The 16738-nt window shown below is 41.6% G+C and overlaps 1 protein-coding gene across 4 annotated transcripts in view; it reads right to left on the bottom strand.

Moving 5' to 3' along the window:
• Positions 1-796: 796 nt before the first annotated feature.
• camsap1b (calmodulin regulated spectrin-associated protein 1b) overlaps positions 797-16738 on the bottom strand; it is a 31165-nt gene continuing 15223 nt past the window's right edge. For 2 of the 4 annotated variants that reach the window (XM_026186766.2, XM_080308877.1), the window contains exons 4-19: positions 16450-16611; positions 15195-15275; positions 14879-14911; positions 11973-12114; positions 11565-11704; positions 11392-11488; positions 10245-10401; positions 9790-9872; positions 9584-9671; positions 7072-9373; positions 6607-6743; positions 6308-6522; positions 5194-5296; positions 4948-5057; positions 4549-4667; positions 797-3151 (exon numbers count right to left, since the gene is read on the bottom strand). In XM_026186766.2, coding sequence (XP_026042551.2) covers positions 2855-3151; positions 4549-4667; positions 4948-5057; positions 5194-5296; positions 6308-6522; positions 6607-6743; positions 7072-9373; positions 9584-9671; positions 9790-9872; positions 10245-10401; positions 11392-11488; positions 11565-11704; positions 11973-12114; positions 14879-14911; positions 15195-15275; positions 16450-16611 — 4266 coding nt within the window. In that variant the 3' untranslated portion in view covers positions 797-2854. The remainder of the gene's footprint in view (positions 3152-4548; positions 4668-4947; positions 5058-5193; positions 5297-6307; positions 6523-6606; positions 6744-7071; positions 9374-9583; positions 9672-9789; positions 9873-10244; positions 10402-11391; positions 11489-11564; positions 11705-11972; positions 12115-14878; positions 14912-15194; positions 15276-16449; positions 16612-16738) is intronic. The other 2 variants (XM_026186767.2, XM_026186768.2) reach the window with 2 other exon arrangements.

Raw genomic sequence — 16738 nt, 5'->3', positions numbered from 1 at the left:
TGTAATTTAAAGGGTTAAAACAACGAAAATATAATTAAAACTTTATATGAATATTTCAGGGAGAAGTAGTTTTAAAAGACTGACCAATTTAAAGTGAAAAAAAAAATTAATATTTAATATTTTTATTGCACTTTTTGGGCGTGGTCGATAGTGTGCATTTTATGAAATGCGCTCCTGGAAAAAAAATAAAAGGCGATCGAAATGACTCTTGGTGCCAATCTTTAGTCCATCCAAAGGCCTAATTATAATAACAATTGAATATTACCTCAAATGTTTTTTTTGGAAAATATTCAAGTTTTTTGTTTTTTGGGGCAAAAAAAGCAGTGCGCTCATGTGACGAAACCGGGATATAAAGGGTTAAAATCCGCGAAATGTAATTAAAACTTGACATGAATATTTCAAGGAGAAGTAGGTCTAAAAGATTGGCTAATTTAAAGTGGAAAAAAATATTAATATATAAATTTTTTATAGTGCTTTTTTGGGCGTGGTCGATTTGTGGCTCTAAGACCAATAGTGTATGCATTTTTCTAGGACCCTCCAGGGGTTAAAGTGAGGTAAAGTCCAGTTTAAATTAGAAACCTGTCATTCTGGGAACACTTTTTCTGTCTTGTTAGCTTTCATTCATTAATAGGAAAAAGTGTGTTTCAGTGAAAAGATGCAGACTTGCTCCTCGAGAAAAAAAAAAAAGTGTGACAATTGCAAACAAAAAGTTGTGATGTTTTGTTAATCAACATGGTGTCAAACAGCAGCAACAGAAAGCAGTGAATCTAAATGGATAAATGAAGCCATGAGAAAATCGAAATGAAAAATGTGACTTTTATTTACTTGAAAATTTATTCTGTTTCAGTGCTTCCATTTTAAAATAAATAGATGGCATGGGATCAAAGATAAAAATCAACAAGGATGAAAAGTACATGTGTAACAAACAAAAAAAATACGGTGACCAATGCCAGTACAATCTTTTAGGTAACATGAAAATACACTACCGTACAATTAACGATCGACCACCTCTGCCACCCAACCTCCCCAAAAACACCATGCAGCAAGAGAGAAATCAAGTATTCCACAGTTTTTTTTGGAGACAGCAGTAGTATCATGTCAGTGACGGCCCTTCGGCTTTAATTGTCAGTGTTAAATCTTAGCGTTTAGTTTAGTTTCCACAATTATATTCATTATTTTCCCGGAGCGCACAAACAGCAGTCTTATTAATTCTTAGTTTTTATGCCCATTCAAAAGGTAAAATCCCCTCAACAAGCAGAAAGTAAAGTGCTCGTGCAACGCTTGGGGTTGTTCTGGAGGCCAACATATGGTTTCTAAAAAACACACAAAAAAGCACTTTGAGTTTTGAAAAAGACAGAGAGAAGAAGAGAGACGACGTGGCAGTGTTTTGTCAACACCTTGGAGGAATGTTCTTTAATGTTGGTACATAACTGAACCACAGCCCCCCCCCCTCCCTCCCACCAACCACCCCTCCCACACACAGAGACCCTCCCCTCCGTAGTGAATATATCAAATACTGTCATTCGAACAGGTTACAGGGCAGCGCGGAGGTACTCTTCACAACAAGAGTGCGCGAGCCGCTGCTGCGATTTAAGATGGGACAGGCTGACAGAAACACTTGGGGAGGGAAGAAAAGGCTTTGAGGGGAGTTACATTGCATGAAATAAGCCGTCGACAAGTGTTCATGAGTGCACCTTTGTACAGGACAGTTTAAGTAGTGTCCAGTGGAGAGAGAAAACACAACTAAGCTCTAAACATCAGAGAATTCCTGTTATGATGAAAAGACATAACATCAGCTTAAACTTTATTCCACATTGCTTAATTGATAAATTAAAAAAAAAAAAAAGCGCTAAAAAAACCAAAAAAACCCAAAACAAAACATCAAAAAGCATCATTTTGTACCAAAGCCTATCATTCATCCTAAAAATCAAAAAGGATGTTTTGACAAATAAAATTCTTTAAAATGACCATCGTTATTTTTTGCCTTTTTTCTTTGCAATACACATATCCAGTGCTACACGATCAGCATCTAGTTTAAAAAGCGGCTGAATAAATAGACGATAGTACCACGATGCGTGAAAGGCCAACGGATGTCTGAGGGATACCCAAGGAGCTCCCCCGTGACTAAAGAAGAAGACAGTTCAGAGCAGCAGGTTTTCTGGAGATCCCTGGTGAGGCAAAATTGGTAATGCCAGCCTGATTCGACAGATTCGACAGTCCACACGGGGAGAAACTGTAGTTGTGACAGCAGTGTAGTCCTAAAGGGTTGTACAAAGTTCCCTTGTTTCCGATTTTCTGAAAAGAGCGACATAAACCCCCCCAGCCCACCCCGATGTCCCCACCCCCTTTTGTGTCCAAATTTGTCCAAAAGATGAGGCATTTCTGGAGAGAAGGAAGGATTTTTAGTGCTGCAGCTGAGCTCTCAACCATGACAGTGCTGAACTAATAAATACTTCATGTAAAAATGAACATCCACCACATATGAGGGGGGGGAAATGCCACATGCTTGAGTCATGGTTGTTGTTGAAAAAAAGGAAGAGAAAAAGTAATCAGGCAGACTCAAAATGAACCTGAACAGATCCCACCGACATCACAGGAAGAAGAAGCAAACTGAGCTGGCATTCCCTCTCACATCGCAAGCACCAGACACACACGCGCACACACACACACGCGCACACGCGCACACACACACCTTTGTTTCTGCCTCGGTCCACCTACAGATGACCGCATGTCCATAGTGGCCTCTCTCCCGTGTAGGTTTCCATCCCGAGCTTTGGGGCGTCATTGCAGTCAGAAAACAAGCAGTGTGAGGATAGGATGAAGTGGATGAAGGTGTGTTTCCAAATCCTGCCTGCTATTTTCCACTTTTCTTTGGCACAGCGCTTCTCTTGGCCTGCCACAGGTGGTTGTGGATGGTCAGGGCGTCCACGCTGACTGACACAGTCTTGGCAGGGATGACGGTAAACTGCTTTCGATCAGAGCTGTACTTATACAGCTTATCAATCATCTTCTTGCTGATGCTCTTGGGTCCGGTGCCCGTCAGCTTTTGTATCTCTTCGGTGTCGGGGAAGTACGAGTAGAGTGCCCGAAACTGGCAACCACCGTCACGAAACAGGATCATGAGGTGGTTGGACTCACACTTCTCCAGCTCCTAGTGGGGTAGGGGAAGGGAGGGGGGTTACAAGGAGATATAACTCCTGGGTAATTTTAAGACAACATTCTTTAAAGACACAACTTTCACCAACTTTTGCATGACGTGCTGTCACTGATTATGAAAAAAGAAATTGATCATGCTTCCAAGATAGAAGTGCCAGTGTTACTTTTGTGATCCCAAAAAGAAAACAAAATAGTTTAAGAAAAACGAGTGTATAAATTACATCAAAATATTCATATTCTGAATGCAGGAACCTTTGGATCACTTAATTCCAGAAGATCCCAGAAGTTCATTTAACAAACATCTCAGGTAGTGAACGTGCGTCTAGTACCACAAAAAGTAGATTGCTAAGGACTGAATTGGTCCTTGTAGCCATGTTAAGAATAAGAATAACTTTATTGATCCCAGAGGGAAATTCATACGTCTGACATGGCTCATTTGCTATTTGTATGAGACTAAATAGCCTGATGTCTTCCAGTACTGATGCATTTTTGTTCCATAAAGTGGGCGAGCAGAGTTGTTCAACATGGCTACTAACGTGTTTATTGTGCATCTTTCCATCACTTCCCCCAGCGTGTCCAGTCAGGCTCCAATTACAGAGCCAGCTTTTCTCATTAGTTTGTCCAGTCTTCTTGCATCCTTGTTTCTGATGCTGCCTCCCCAGCCTCAGAATGATAGGAGATTTGCAGCAATTTACTGCAGATGTTAGGAAATCTTAGTATTCTTAACAAAAAGAGGCAACTTTCCCCCTTTTTGTACAGTTCATCTGTATTCAGGGACCAGTCCAGTTTATTACTAGGTGTAAACCTAAGTATTTATATTTTGTTACAACCCCTTTGTCCACCCCACAAACTTTTACAGGCTGGAGAGGGAGCCCTAACCTTCCTAAATCTACTATCTTTTCCTTCGGCAATCGTGGCTGAAGAGTTAGCAGTTCGTCTTGTAATCGGAAGGTTGCCGGTTCGAGCACTGGCTCCGACAGTCTCGGTTGTTGTGTCCTTGGGCAAGACACTTGCAGGCAGAGAGCCCAGTGGCACCAGTGTCCGGCAGCCTCGCCTCTGTCAGTGCGCCCCAGGGCGGCTGTGGCTACAATGTAGCTTGCCATCACCAGTGTGTGAATGGGTGGATGACTGAATGTGTAAAGCGCTTTGGGGTCCTTAAGGACCAAGTAAAGCGCTTTACAAATACAGGCCATTTACCATTTCTTCGTAGAGGTGTTTAATATGAGGTAGTTTTTCTGACTCCAGTCACTGAAGGCGTTTACAAGATCCCTACAGTCAGATTCCCGTCCATTCCTCACACACCAAAAAACAAACAGACAAACAAAACCAAACAAAATCCCACCAGCATCTTTAGAAATACTATACAACATGCTGATACCACCCCACACTAACCTCTAGGATCTGGTTCTTCTGGGGCTCGTTGACTTTGCCAGCCAGGCAGCAGTGAGAGATTGCATTATGGATGATTGGCTTGTTTGACTTGGCACTGGGCTCCTTGAAGAGTTTGGGGCCTACAGAAGAAAAGCCATGAAAATGTAACAGAGGACTAAGTCTGATGACTGCAAATTTAACTACAGCTACGACACCTACAGTAGGTGTCAGTTGCTTCTGACCAATAAAAATCTCCTTAGCATGTTCAGAAAAAAATATAGTGACCAAAACAGCGATATTCACATATCATTTTAAATGTTCCGAGACTGATATATTGATCTCTTTATCACTAATCAATGAATAACTATAAAAGATTTGTAGTCATAGTAAAGACTGATCACAGATCACAGAAAAACTTGCCAGTATATTCAGCCATGGAAGTGATGGAAGAGGCGGTGGAGCCGTTGTCCCAGTCTCTCTCTGCAGCTCGACTGTTCCGACTGCCTGGAAATGACTCCACAGAGTCACAGCTGGACACAATGGCACATGAATGGGTGGATCAATAATCATGACAGAGGGCTTCTTGGGTAACAAAACAATTTGAATATAGACAGCAAATCCTAAACAAACAGTAAACACATGAAAGAAAGAGTCTAGGGAATTTACCGCTGGGAGCCTGCACCTCCAGAGTTTACGCTGTCGGCCTCGTTGGTAGCGGCAGATGCGAGAGACAGATTGGAGCCTGACTGGGCGTTACTCAGTTTGTCAGCTATGTAAAACAAAGGAGACCATTTGAAAAATGTAGGAAAAGTTTGGTTGTTTTTGTTTTCCATTTAAATGTAATTACAATATTTTATCAATACTGAATAATGAGCCCATTACCAGATTATAAGAAGGTCTTTGTTTCAGTAAAAACCAACACTTTTATAGATGATATAGGGAGAAGAGCTCTTTAGCTTGTTTTTTCCTAGATCTCAGTAGTTTGGGACAAGAGCCATGGTCTAACCATCTCCATACTCCGTTAGAGGGGGCCATCAGGGTCAAGTGACCTAACGAAATGGTGGGACTTTGCCAAAAAGTACTTTGATGACTCACAGACCACGAGAAACTGTTTCATCATATCTGATGAAATGAATATTGAACTTTCTGATCCAGTTCCAGATATACACACTTATTTGTAACGCTACAATCAAACAAGGTGTAGGCTACATCAGTCCAAAGACATACAGGAGGTGCTAACGTGTATAGAATAAAGCACAAACGTATGGTTAAATGTGGCCTGTAGTCTAAAGTGTTTGGGAAAAGGCCTGCGTGAGCTTAAATGAATCGGCCAATCAGGATGAGAGAAACTTAAAAAAAAAATAAGTATGCCAAACTCAAGGTTGTCATTTCTATCAATAGTGTTTTAAATGAGAAAGTTTTATTTGAAAACCTACTGAGTAATTCAGTCTTTTATTTTGAACAAAAGCCCTCCAAAAACCACTCAGCTTCAACCCTTCTGAGTTTTGGTTCTAGACTGTGCATAAAAATGAAATTTTAAAATCAGCCTGAGAACCAAAATGTCTCAATACTCTAAAAATCAAATAATATTAGTGTCATAAACAGTAAGTGTGGAACATATAATTATTAGTAAAAAATAAAAGAAAATAAAAAATAGCCCACAGTCAGTCAATGTACCCCACAGCTCAGCTGGAAAAACAAATGAAGCGCACCATGCTGTGACATTTACAGAAAAACTGATTTTTAGCTAAATGTCAAAGTGGTGATGTAACAGTCTTACCTGTAGAAGAGCACTTGGAGAAATTATCGCTGGAGGATTCCTCTCTGAGGACAGACTTGGGTCTGTGCTTCTGCTTCGGTTTGGGAGTTTTGGGCTTCACAAGGCCTTGTTCCTCAAACATCTCTTGTTGCTTCCTCCGCAGATACTCTTGCTTTATCAGCTCTCGCCGTGTCTTCTCCTCCTCTTTACGCAAACGATCCTCCTCGGCTTTCCGCCTAGTGTTGGCACCAAACACTGGAATTTTAGTAATTTTCCTAACAAATAAATTGGAAATCGATGTCAGTGTGAAAATAATGTACCTGGCTTCGTCACGCTTGAGCTCAGATTCGGCCTCTAGTTGTTGTTTACGTAGTCGAGCCTCCTCTGCTTTCTTCTGCTGCTTCAGCAAAAACGCTGCTCTCTTCTTAGCGAGCTCATCCTCCGCTTTCTGCTCATCCTGGAAAAATATAATAGAACAATGTATTAAATCTGCAAATAATAACAAATGTGGTTAAACATCAAAACTGAAAACTATGCAATCTGGTTATTTAATAATTAGAATCACTTTTTCCATTTGGCCAAACAAAAACAAGCAAAAGATTACAAATTCAAAGTATAAATACGAATAAATATAATTTGCATTTCAAATATTTTTTTTAATCAGCAAAATATGAAATTATAAAATGTGTGTCAATGTGAAAAACTATTTATGTTAATCATTTATAATTGAAAGAGTGTATTAGGGAATTAATAGACACTTGAGGATGCCTGTTATTTATTTTTACCTTGAAGAAGAAGCCCAGGACTGACTTCTGCTCTCCATCATCTCTCTCTGTTGTTTTGTCCTCAACACCCCCCTCTTCTTCTTCTTCTTCTTCTTCAGGTGCCTTCAGCTCTGACAGATCAACCTCAATGAGGTGGGTTTTGTTGCGTTGCGCCTCATCTGATGGTATATTCTCTTTCCCTGAACCGTCTGAAGAGTTGAGCTCAGACTCTCTGGTGTTGCTGGACAGGCACTCATCAAAGGGCACTTCTGGAGGAGCCAGTGATGTCAGGTCCACTCTGGTCGGCAAGCGAATGTTTGCTTCATCATGAAGTCGGAAGGTGGCACTCCGAACGTGGCCAGATCCTGGCTTGTCAACTGTCTCCACTACTGTGGGGTTTCTGGGACTGTCGGGCTGCTCAGTCCTGGGGGACCTGCCCCCAGCTGAATGCTTTGGGTGTGGCAATGTCTCTGATCCACTCTGGGTGGGTGTGAGGGTCCTGGTGGTCTGGCGGCTCTGCTCCTTGGCCATCTTTAGCTCTGATGGTTTGGATCTGGCGCTTCGGCCAGAGCTTAGTTTGGGGGGTTTCCTGGTTGGAGCGGTGCTAGTGCCAGAAAGATGCTCCACAAAGTGAAAGCCTGCTCCAGTCTTGGAATCTCCGTTTTTGTCGCTGGTTTGAGCAGGAGGTGGAGCTGCACCAGGTGGGGACTGTACATTCTGTTTCATCAACATCTCCTGCTGCAGTGAAAGCTGCATCATTTGTTGCTGGATGCTGCCAATAGCTTCATTTAGCAGCTCGATAGAGCGACTGCACTCATTCAGGTCCAAATCTTCATCCAGATAGAAGCTTCCACCGTTCCCTTTCTTTTCTGCTTCTAAGGCACCAGACGGGGTGGTCTCATCCACTTCCTTCTCCCCTCTCATGGTATCAACACACATATCATCTTTACTTGATGGTCCTTTCTCCCCATTGAGCTCATCTTTAGAGATGTCAGCTTTGAGTGGGTTGGGTAATGTGTCACTCCTTCCTCCACCTTTCTTTACTATATGCAGAAAGGCTGCTTTTCCCAGCTTCTGTCTCTGTCTCGCTGACAGTACTTCCATCTTCTTCTTCTGATGCTCAATGGCACGCCGCTTCTCTTCCAGCTGCATTCTGAGCTGGACCAGTTCAGAAGCCAATACATTTGCACCGCCACTGCCTGTACGAGAGGATCCTCCCAAGGGGGAAGAGGGGCTCTGGTCCCTCTTAATCCTCCATGAGGAAGCCAGGGGGCCACTGCACTCTGATCCATCTGGAGTGGTCCTCTGGGAACTGGAGGCACTGGAGCGCAGGTCATGGTTGCTGCCAAAGCGCTGCTGCTGAGCTTTACGCTCAGCAAAAGAGGTCATGCGCACGCTGCCACTGGCCATGCTGCTGGCCTGGGAGTGTGTGCTGAGACAGGGGCTGGAACAACCGCTGCCACCATTAATATCTTTGTCTTCATGCTCTTTCACATTCATGTCTTCTTGGAGTTTGGCTGATTCTTCTTCCTCCTCGTTGAAGGCTTTCCTGGGCCAGAGTGTTTCTTTAGTGGTTGCGGCTTCATCCAAATCCTCTTCCTCCTCATCCAGGTCCCCTAGGTCACCGTCCTGACCATTGCCAGGCTTTAGTTCTTCAGAATCTGAATGCAAGTAGAAACCCTCAGCTGGGTCCCTGGAGGAAGGTTCCACACTGCTGCTTAGCCTGAGACTTGCCTGACTTTGAACAGGCTCATCTGACAAGCCTTCCTCAGCTGGAGGAGGAAATGTTTGGTTCAGATTGGAGGGAGCTTTCCTGCGAACAGCAGATGTAGATCCATTTTCTCTGCGTAAAGAGCCCCTTCCTGCAGACCGGGACACTTCACCACTCTCCTCCTCCTTGTTTAGGCATACAGACTTCTCTTTAGCCGTTTTGAGCACGGCAGGCATTAGTGGTTCAAGGTAAAAGCTATCTGGTGTCAATTTGGAGTCAGTGGAAGGTTTGGATCCAATTACAGCAGCTGATTGTGTCCCCTCAACCCGTTTGGAGATGGCAGGACCATCGCTCTTGGCTACGGTCACCAGAGTTTCTTCCTCATCCTCCGTATTAACATTAGTCAGAAGGCTGTGGCCGTTGACTCTACGTACTGGAGGACGTGATGGCTGGTGTACAGAAGTCTGGTGTTTGGGAGTGACATTGATGACATTGGATGCCAGGCTGTCCTTACTAATTGAGCGAGCCAGACTAACGCTGTCACCAGAAGCTATGTCTGCATCACTGTCAGTGGCTGAGTGCAACAGATAAGGGCCCATTGTGGACACTGGTCTGCAGAAAGAGATCATGAGAATAACCTCAACTGTAAAGTCTGTACTATATGCACAATATAAATAGTCCTTACAGAATTTAAAATTTTATTCATTTTTTGCCTTACTTACACAGTTAAGACCTACACTGGTCACATAAACAAGTTAATCACAACTAGCTGTATGAAGAAAGCGTTTTATTTTAGATTAAAAGTGCAGTTATTCCAAGTACCTCTGCCTCTTGTCGGGCCATGCTACTACAGAGCCTCTGACTTGTTGTCCGTCCATCTGAGTCAAGGAGTTCGAGCGGTTTCTCAAACCTACCCAGAAATACACAGGTGCAGATTTAAGTCAGCATGACTTAAATCCGAACTATTAAATCCTACTATACAGGTAATGCATGTATGTTTAAAAAAATAAAATCAAGATTCATCTTACCTGCATCGTCTCCTTGTTGCTTTTGTTGTCTCTGTCGCAGGGGCAGAAGTGGGTGTGAAGGACTGAAAGTTGGGCCCCCTTTACTACAACCAAAAATAAGAGACAAGAGGTTGGCAGAAAATTTATGAACAGCTTAGTTTTGTGTGTTTTGGATCTTATCGTACAGACAATAGGACCCAAACCCACTTTAAACCAATCTGATACATCTCATTATATTTTAGCATATTCACTAGAAAAGCCCAGTATTTTACCACATAACAGACAATCAAGGTCCAACAGCATGCACAAGGTCATCTTAACACAAGTGATCAGACACAGGGTTAGATGTGAAGGACACATGAGAGCGAAACACAGCCATCCCTGCATATCTACCCATCCTTGTGGGTCTATTGTAACTGTTTAGACGACAGGATCATGATGAAGTGGAATGAGAAGGAAAGTGAGAAAAGACTTACAGGGGGTCAGAGTCTTCAGGGTGCAGGAAGTACCTGTTACAGACTTCAGGGCTGCTCTGGTTGTCGGCCATACCAGGACTAGCTAGGAAGCTTCGCTTGGTGGCGTTGGAGATGGGCACTGATGGACGGGCACTCTTGGGATGAGCTATGGCTCGAGCTGAGTAAAGGACAAGGGCAAAGGTCTTGACAACTGACTATTAATGATGAGGATGACTAAACTAGCTGTACTTGGGAAAACAACTGAGCTTTAGTTCTAAGGACACAGAGCACTCTGTAGGGTTGGACCAGAGGTTTTATTTCAAGATACACCAGCGTACCATACAATTTTTGTGACCATGGGTAGGGCTGTTCGATATAACGATATACACCGGATGAAACGTCTATCGTTTCATTTTACGCTATCGTTTGTTTCGTGGTGTCGCAAAATAAACTGTTTACGGCAATATTTTTTCATTGTTTTGATGGTCACTGTAGTGACTATATTAATCTATTAAAGTTCTCTCTTTCTCTTATATTTTATATAACCACATTAAGGACGGACAAGCGCCTGTTTTTATGCGTTGTGGTTAGCAACAACGACGGTAACAGCATCACGTGTCCGCTTGTTTATGTTCTACATAAACCTTTCACAATAAAGCTCAAGATCCTGTTGAGACTTTTCAAAATAAACTGAATCACGTGAAAGAGCAGATTATTTACGGATGAGAATTTAAAAAAGAGCCGCCAGATGCTAAAAAATAAACCTTAGACTCAAACATTAGAACAGGCTTTTCCCCGCAGCACGCCGTGTAATAAATACTCACAAAGAAAACGGCGGCCTTTACAACTTATGTCTAAAAATGTATAGTTTCATGCATCGGTTAAAACACTCGACTCCAGCTACATGACGCGCAGCGGGAAACACTTCCCGCAAGACGAGCTGCCCGAGATTCACAGAATTTACAGAAAATGATACATTTTTGTGATTTATATCGTTATCGGGACGATAGAATTCTTATATCGGGATATGAGATTTTGGTCATATCGCACAGCCCTAACCATGGGAGACCACGAAACACTACAATGTAATTCACCACATATGCATACTTCCTTCTCTAATAGGCTTTAATAGTTTAATAATCTTCACTTAATCTACTGTAATACTTACGATCTTTAAACTCCTGGAGGTCTCTGGGCTGGACAAACTCTGGCTTTACTGTCTCAAACCACCAAAACAGCTCAGCGATAAACACCATCACATTGTGCTACACAAAGAGCAGATGGCACGTTATAATACTTAAAATTCACCCTGCAGTACAAATATCTGACAGTTTTTTGTACCTTGAGCACAGGCGGTGAATAGAGCATGTCCTCTGTTGTCAGATAGAAACTTTTATTCAGGTACTCATTGGCAAATTCTCTGAGGAGCTGGATGTTGTACAGGCTATCAGCGATAGAAGGGACTTCCTTCAGGCAAATATCTAATCAGGTGCACAGAGAGCAGGTCAGATCAGGACAACTTGATGACATGATGGCTATAAATGTCTCACTGACTGGACAGTGAGAGTAAGTATGAGCAAGTGACAAAAATAGCATCACACAGTTATTAAATTGAGCATGTAAGTAGAGCAAGTCTATTGGCCCCTATAGAAAAATATTATTTGAGAGTGATTTGTGAGATGTAAGTAGTGAACGTGTGTGTGTGTTCGGGAGACAGAGAAAGAAAACACACAGGCAAGAGCATCATACCTTCCAGCTTCATGAGATCGGAGCAGTAGTAATGGACTACAGTGAGCAGTGCAGCTCCATCACAAACATCCCTCATCAGATCTTCCAGCAATGGAAAGAAGGGCAGCTGTCGACCGGAAGCATGTTCCCGACGATACCGTACCTAACCACCAGGGGGAGAGAATCAGGGTTTTATGAGAAGAAAAGCCACAACACACATCCCTGGAACTACCAGTCAAGTGGCACGTCACAAAACATCCTACATGGAGTGACTAATATCACAAATACAAATCTCTTTCACATCACAGTAACATCTGATGTGTAAGTTTTTCTTCCAGTTAATGTTAGAACTAATTTAAGCATCAGATCAAGGTTCTCCCCAGTGGTTTCACAGTAAAATGGCATTTGTAATGAAAGCACCAGTTAAAGGCTTCATTTAAATTGATCAACAGCACGTTTAGTGAAGTCTGTTAAAGATGGTTCCGAATGACAAAAGCCCCAGAGGCACCATGATCACCCAATCGAGGGAGAATCCTTGAGACCTGGTTAACTGTGAGAAGATGAAGGTGAAGGTGTTAAAGAGCAGTGACATGAAGAGCACAGAGTAAAAGATCAGTTTTCCATTGACTTTAATGACAAGCAGACCACCAGCGGTGAAAACCAGTGAAACCAGGTAACACGAACCAGCTGACCCAAATGTCAACAGCTTTAATCACTGGCTCACTTTTTGTGAAACAAGTGTATCATTAATACAGAAATTCAGCCTCCCAAGTCACATTTATTTGAATGCCTACTCTTTGAAGCTGGTAATCATTTCAGGAACTCACTGAGGAAATTGAATAGCAACAAGTTAATTAAATGAAACAGACAAATGCACACCCATTTTAGAAGCTAAAAATGAAATCACATACATCCAGACCTGACAGAAAGCCCAAGTACAATGTACTAACTTGTAGTGCTACATTTACCTCCATGTTAGGAAGAGGTCAACTCTGCAAACTAGAACAGGGAAAACTAGAACTGGAAGGTGATTATTATTATTATTATTATTATTATTATTATTATTATTATTATTATTATTATTATTATTATTATTATTATTATTATCATCATCATCATCATCATCATCATCATCATCATCATCCTATGTGCACATGTGTGTACACATGTCCTGCAAATGCCGCTTAATTTAGTGGGCAAAACTGAAGCTATAACCTTTTCCAGATATAATATTAAATTTCGACTTAGAAGGAGATGACACATAATAAATTCAAGCATAGTTCCACATTTAGTTATACTAACAGCTAGGGCTGTGCGATATGACCAAAATCTCATATCCCGATATAAGAATTCTATCGTCCCAATAACGATATAAATCACAAAAATGTAACATTTTCTGTCAATTCTGTGAATCTCGGGCAGCTCGACTTGCGGGAAGTGTTTCCAGCTGGGTGTAGTGTACCTGGAGTCGAGTGTTTTAACTGATGCGTGAAACTATATATTTTTAGACATAAGTTGTAACGGCCGCCGTTTTCTTCCTATTTTTTAGCACCTGATGGTTCTTTTTTTGCCTCTCATCCGTCAATATTCTGCATACTATTTCACGTGATTCAGTTTATTTTGAAAAGTCTCAACAGGATCTAGAGCTTTATTGCGAAAGGTTTATGTGGAAAATAAACAAGCAGACACGCGATGGTTTTACCGTCGTTGTTGCTAACGGCAACGCATAAAGACAGGCGCTTGTCCGTCCGTAGTGTTGTTATATTAAATATAAGAGAAAGAGAGAACTTTAGGAAATTAATATAGCCACTACAGTGACCATCAAAACGGTGAAAAAATATTGCCGTAAACAGTTTATTTTGCGACACCACGAAACAAACGATAGCGTAAAATGAAACGATAGACGTTTTTATATCGTCATCCGATATATATCGTTATATCGAACAGCCCTACTAACAGCCTTCACCAAAACAGCCAACTTTATACTGTATAGCTTTGCCTAATTAATTAAAAATATATTCCATTAGAATTCAGAAAATCCAACATTGCTTGAATTCTCAGAAATATATATAGTTTAAATCCAAATTCAAGTCCAGAGATTCTAGGCACTACTTAGAGTAAATAAAACACAACCAAACAAAAAAAAAAAAAAAAAAAAAAAAAAAATTGTAATCAGCATAAAACAGCTTAAAATGAACTTTAATCTCGCTCATGGAGGGTATTCCACAAAACTATGCTGGGGCAGTTGTTGTCACAAGTCACGGGTGAAACTAACAACCAAACAAGAAGCTGTACTACAGGACACGTTCTACGTTAGTGAGTCTCCTGACTAGGAGGGATCACTGTACCGCTTCGGAGAGTTCCTCTGGCCCCAGCATGCAGTGGGCCAGCTCGTGCATGACATCAGGCTGATACACAGAGCAGAGATACTGTCAGGAGATTGTGGGCATATAGGAAAACAGTGCGTGAGAGCGGAAGAGAGAAACTGGAGGGAGAATGACAAAGCAGATCAGTGAGAGAATGTGGCCAGTAATGGGTCTGCAAAGCAAAGGAGAGGTGTAGGCATGGATTTTTCTCGTATTCTCACTAGGCAAGCAAATACCACACACATCTGCGCACAGAGAATCCACATGGCCTACTTGAGCTTGAAATGAGGTAGCACACACTGCATAGCTTAGAGGAAAAAAAAGTTTGGACACAAAGGTTAGAATAACCTTACACCTTAGTGACATATTTGCCACAAGGGGGAAAAAAAGAAACAAACTAGCTGTCAGCCTTCTCCCCCCTGCTGACACGCTGGCTACATGTAGCACGTAATGAGCTTGAATGAGCCATGGAGGAGTGTGCGCACACATCAACACAGAACTATGCGTGCAAAGGGCAGAGGGGGAAGAAAATGGGGTTATGGGGCCTGGCATCCAACTTACAGGGACTAGCTTCCAATACCATTTGGAGGGAGACTATCCAGTTTGCAGGGATAAGAGAAGGGGGAAGGAGGGACAGATGAGGAACAGGAGCAGAAAGGTTAACACGTCAGAGGTCAGAGACAAAAGGATTGGATCTGCTTCCAGTTTAAACAGATAAGAGTAGAGGAAGGTCAGAACAACATCAAAATGCCATTAGGGAGAAACATTCATGTGAGCGCTAAGGATGCTGTTGCTGTTTTGAAACAACTGATTGCTTGACACACCTGGATAAGACATGGAGATTTCTAATAAAGGAACCTATTTTGAGTGGCTTTACCTTTTGATGGCTAGGGGACTCCAGTGGGTGGTGCTTGACTTTGTGCTCCCTTTCTGCAATCTCCCTCATCTTCATGTTTACCTGCAGAAGAAAAAAAAAAAGAATAACAAAACAATTATTAGTATGTTTGCATGGAGTCAATAAACCACACTACTGAATGGTAATAGAGGGCTAGGAACCGGTTAGCAACTATCTGGCAACCACTGAATGCAAATGGAAACTGCATATTAAGCTACTGTTTGGAAAATTGTTCCCGTGAGTTGCTGGCTGACAGTGGATGAAATCATTGACAAAGAGGATGTAGCAACAAAAACCTCCTTGTGGATATTTTGATTAGAAATAGAGTTCTATGCTTGCCTGTAGTTTGCTTGAATGACATCTGTAGTGAAATTTGAAGTGTGATGCAAGGCAGAAACAAAACATTCACTTTCAAAATAAAAGCTGCACCCCAGCCTATAACCAAAACATTTCACTTTGAAAGCAACTTGTTTCAGTTTCAGGTATGCGGTGCACTTTTCACAAATTCACAACAGCTTGGTAAGTAATCCGTACAAATGATAGATAACCACGGCAATCTGCTAGGGACAAAACATTTGCAAAGAGGTTGCCATATACTTTTTTGCGATAAGTTTCATGCTAATAGTGGCCAGTAACCTTAGAGAAGAGCTTTCTGGATATAGCAGTTAGTTAGTGAGGCATTTGGAGCAAAATTAAACAACTGCCTAGTGAGAAATTGCTAATCAGGTCAGAATTTCCTTGACGAAAACTTGACAATGTTAGAAAAAATTGCTTTTCTGAAATTTAATCTAAAAAAAAATGTAATCCATTTAAATATTGCGCTAGTAGACTAAAGAACATATTCTTAGTCTCATGAATAAAGAGATTTATATCACAGTTAATATCAGAATAATTAGATTAAAATTTCCAAGATGATAAAAACAAAATGTGCATTCTGGCATGTGGAAAAAATATTTTAGGATTATATCCCCCATCTCCCATAGACTGACAATGTTCTTTCAAAAGACAACTACAACATGAACTTGAGTCTGTGCGTGTAACAGACCTAGACTCCTGTCTATTGGACTATATCCAATCATCAATGACATAAGTGGACCACTTTATTCAGAGCCCCAGGAATAAAGCCAGCTGGATTTTAGAGGATAAAAAGCCTAAACAAGATTTGTTGTGAAAGAGTTTAATAATAATGATGATAATATCCTGCTGTGTGTCTTATCTGGGTCATGAGTGTCTATACCTTGTTGATCCAGAAAACCATAGCATCCTCCAGGTCAAAGGGCAGCTCCTTAGAGGCACTGAAGGTAGAGAAGCGCTTGACAGAGGCCACCACTTTCTCTATGCTGATCATCTCCACTGTGTAAGCCATCATCAGGGCATCGATCATGGGCATGTGAGCACTCTGAGTGAAAGTCAAGAGCAGAGCACATGGCAATTCAATCCTGCTGTATTTTTTTTCAGATTCCAATGCAAACAGGCAGAAATTTTAAAGTTCCCAAAACATAAAACATTACAAAGTGTTAGGTAGA

Source organism: Astatotilapia calliptera, chromosome 12 (genome assembly GCF_964374335.1).
Source record: "Astatotilapia calliptera chromosome 12, fAstCal68.1, whole genome shotgun sequence".
Lineage (NCBI taxonomy): Eukaryota > Metazoa > Chordata > Actinopteri > Cichliformes > Cichlidae > Astatotilapia > Astatotilapia calliptera.
This window is presented reverse-complemented; position numbering and strand designations above follow the sequence as displayed.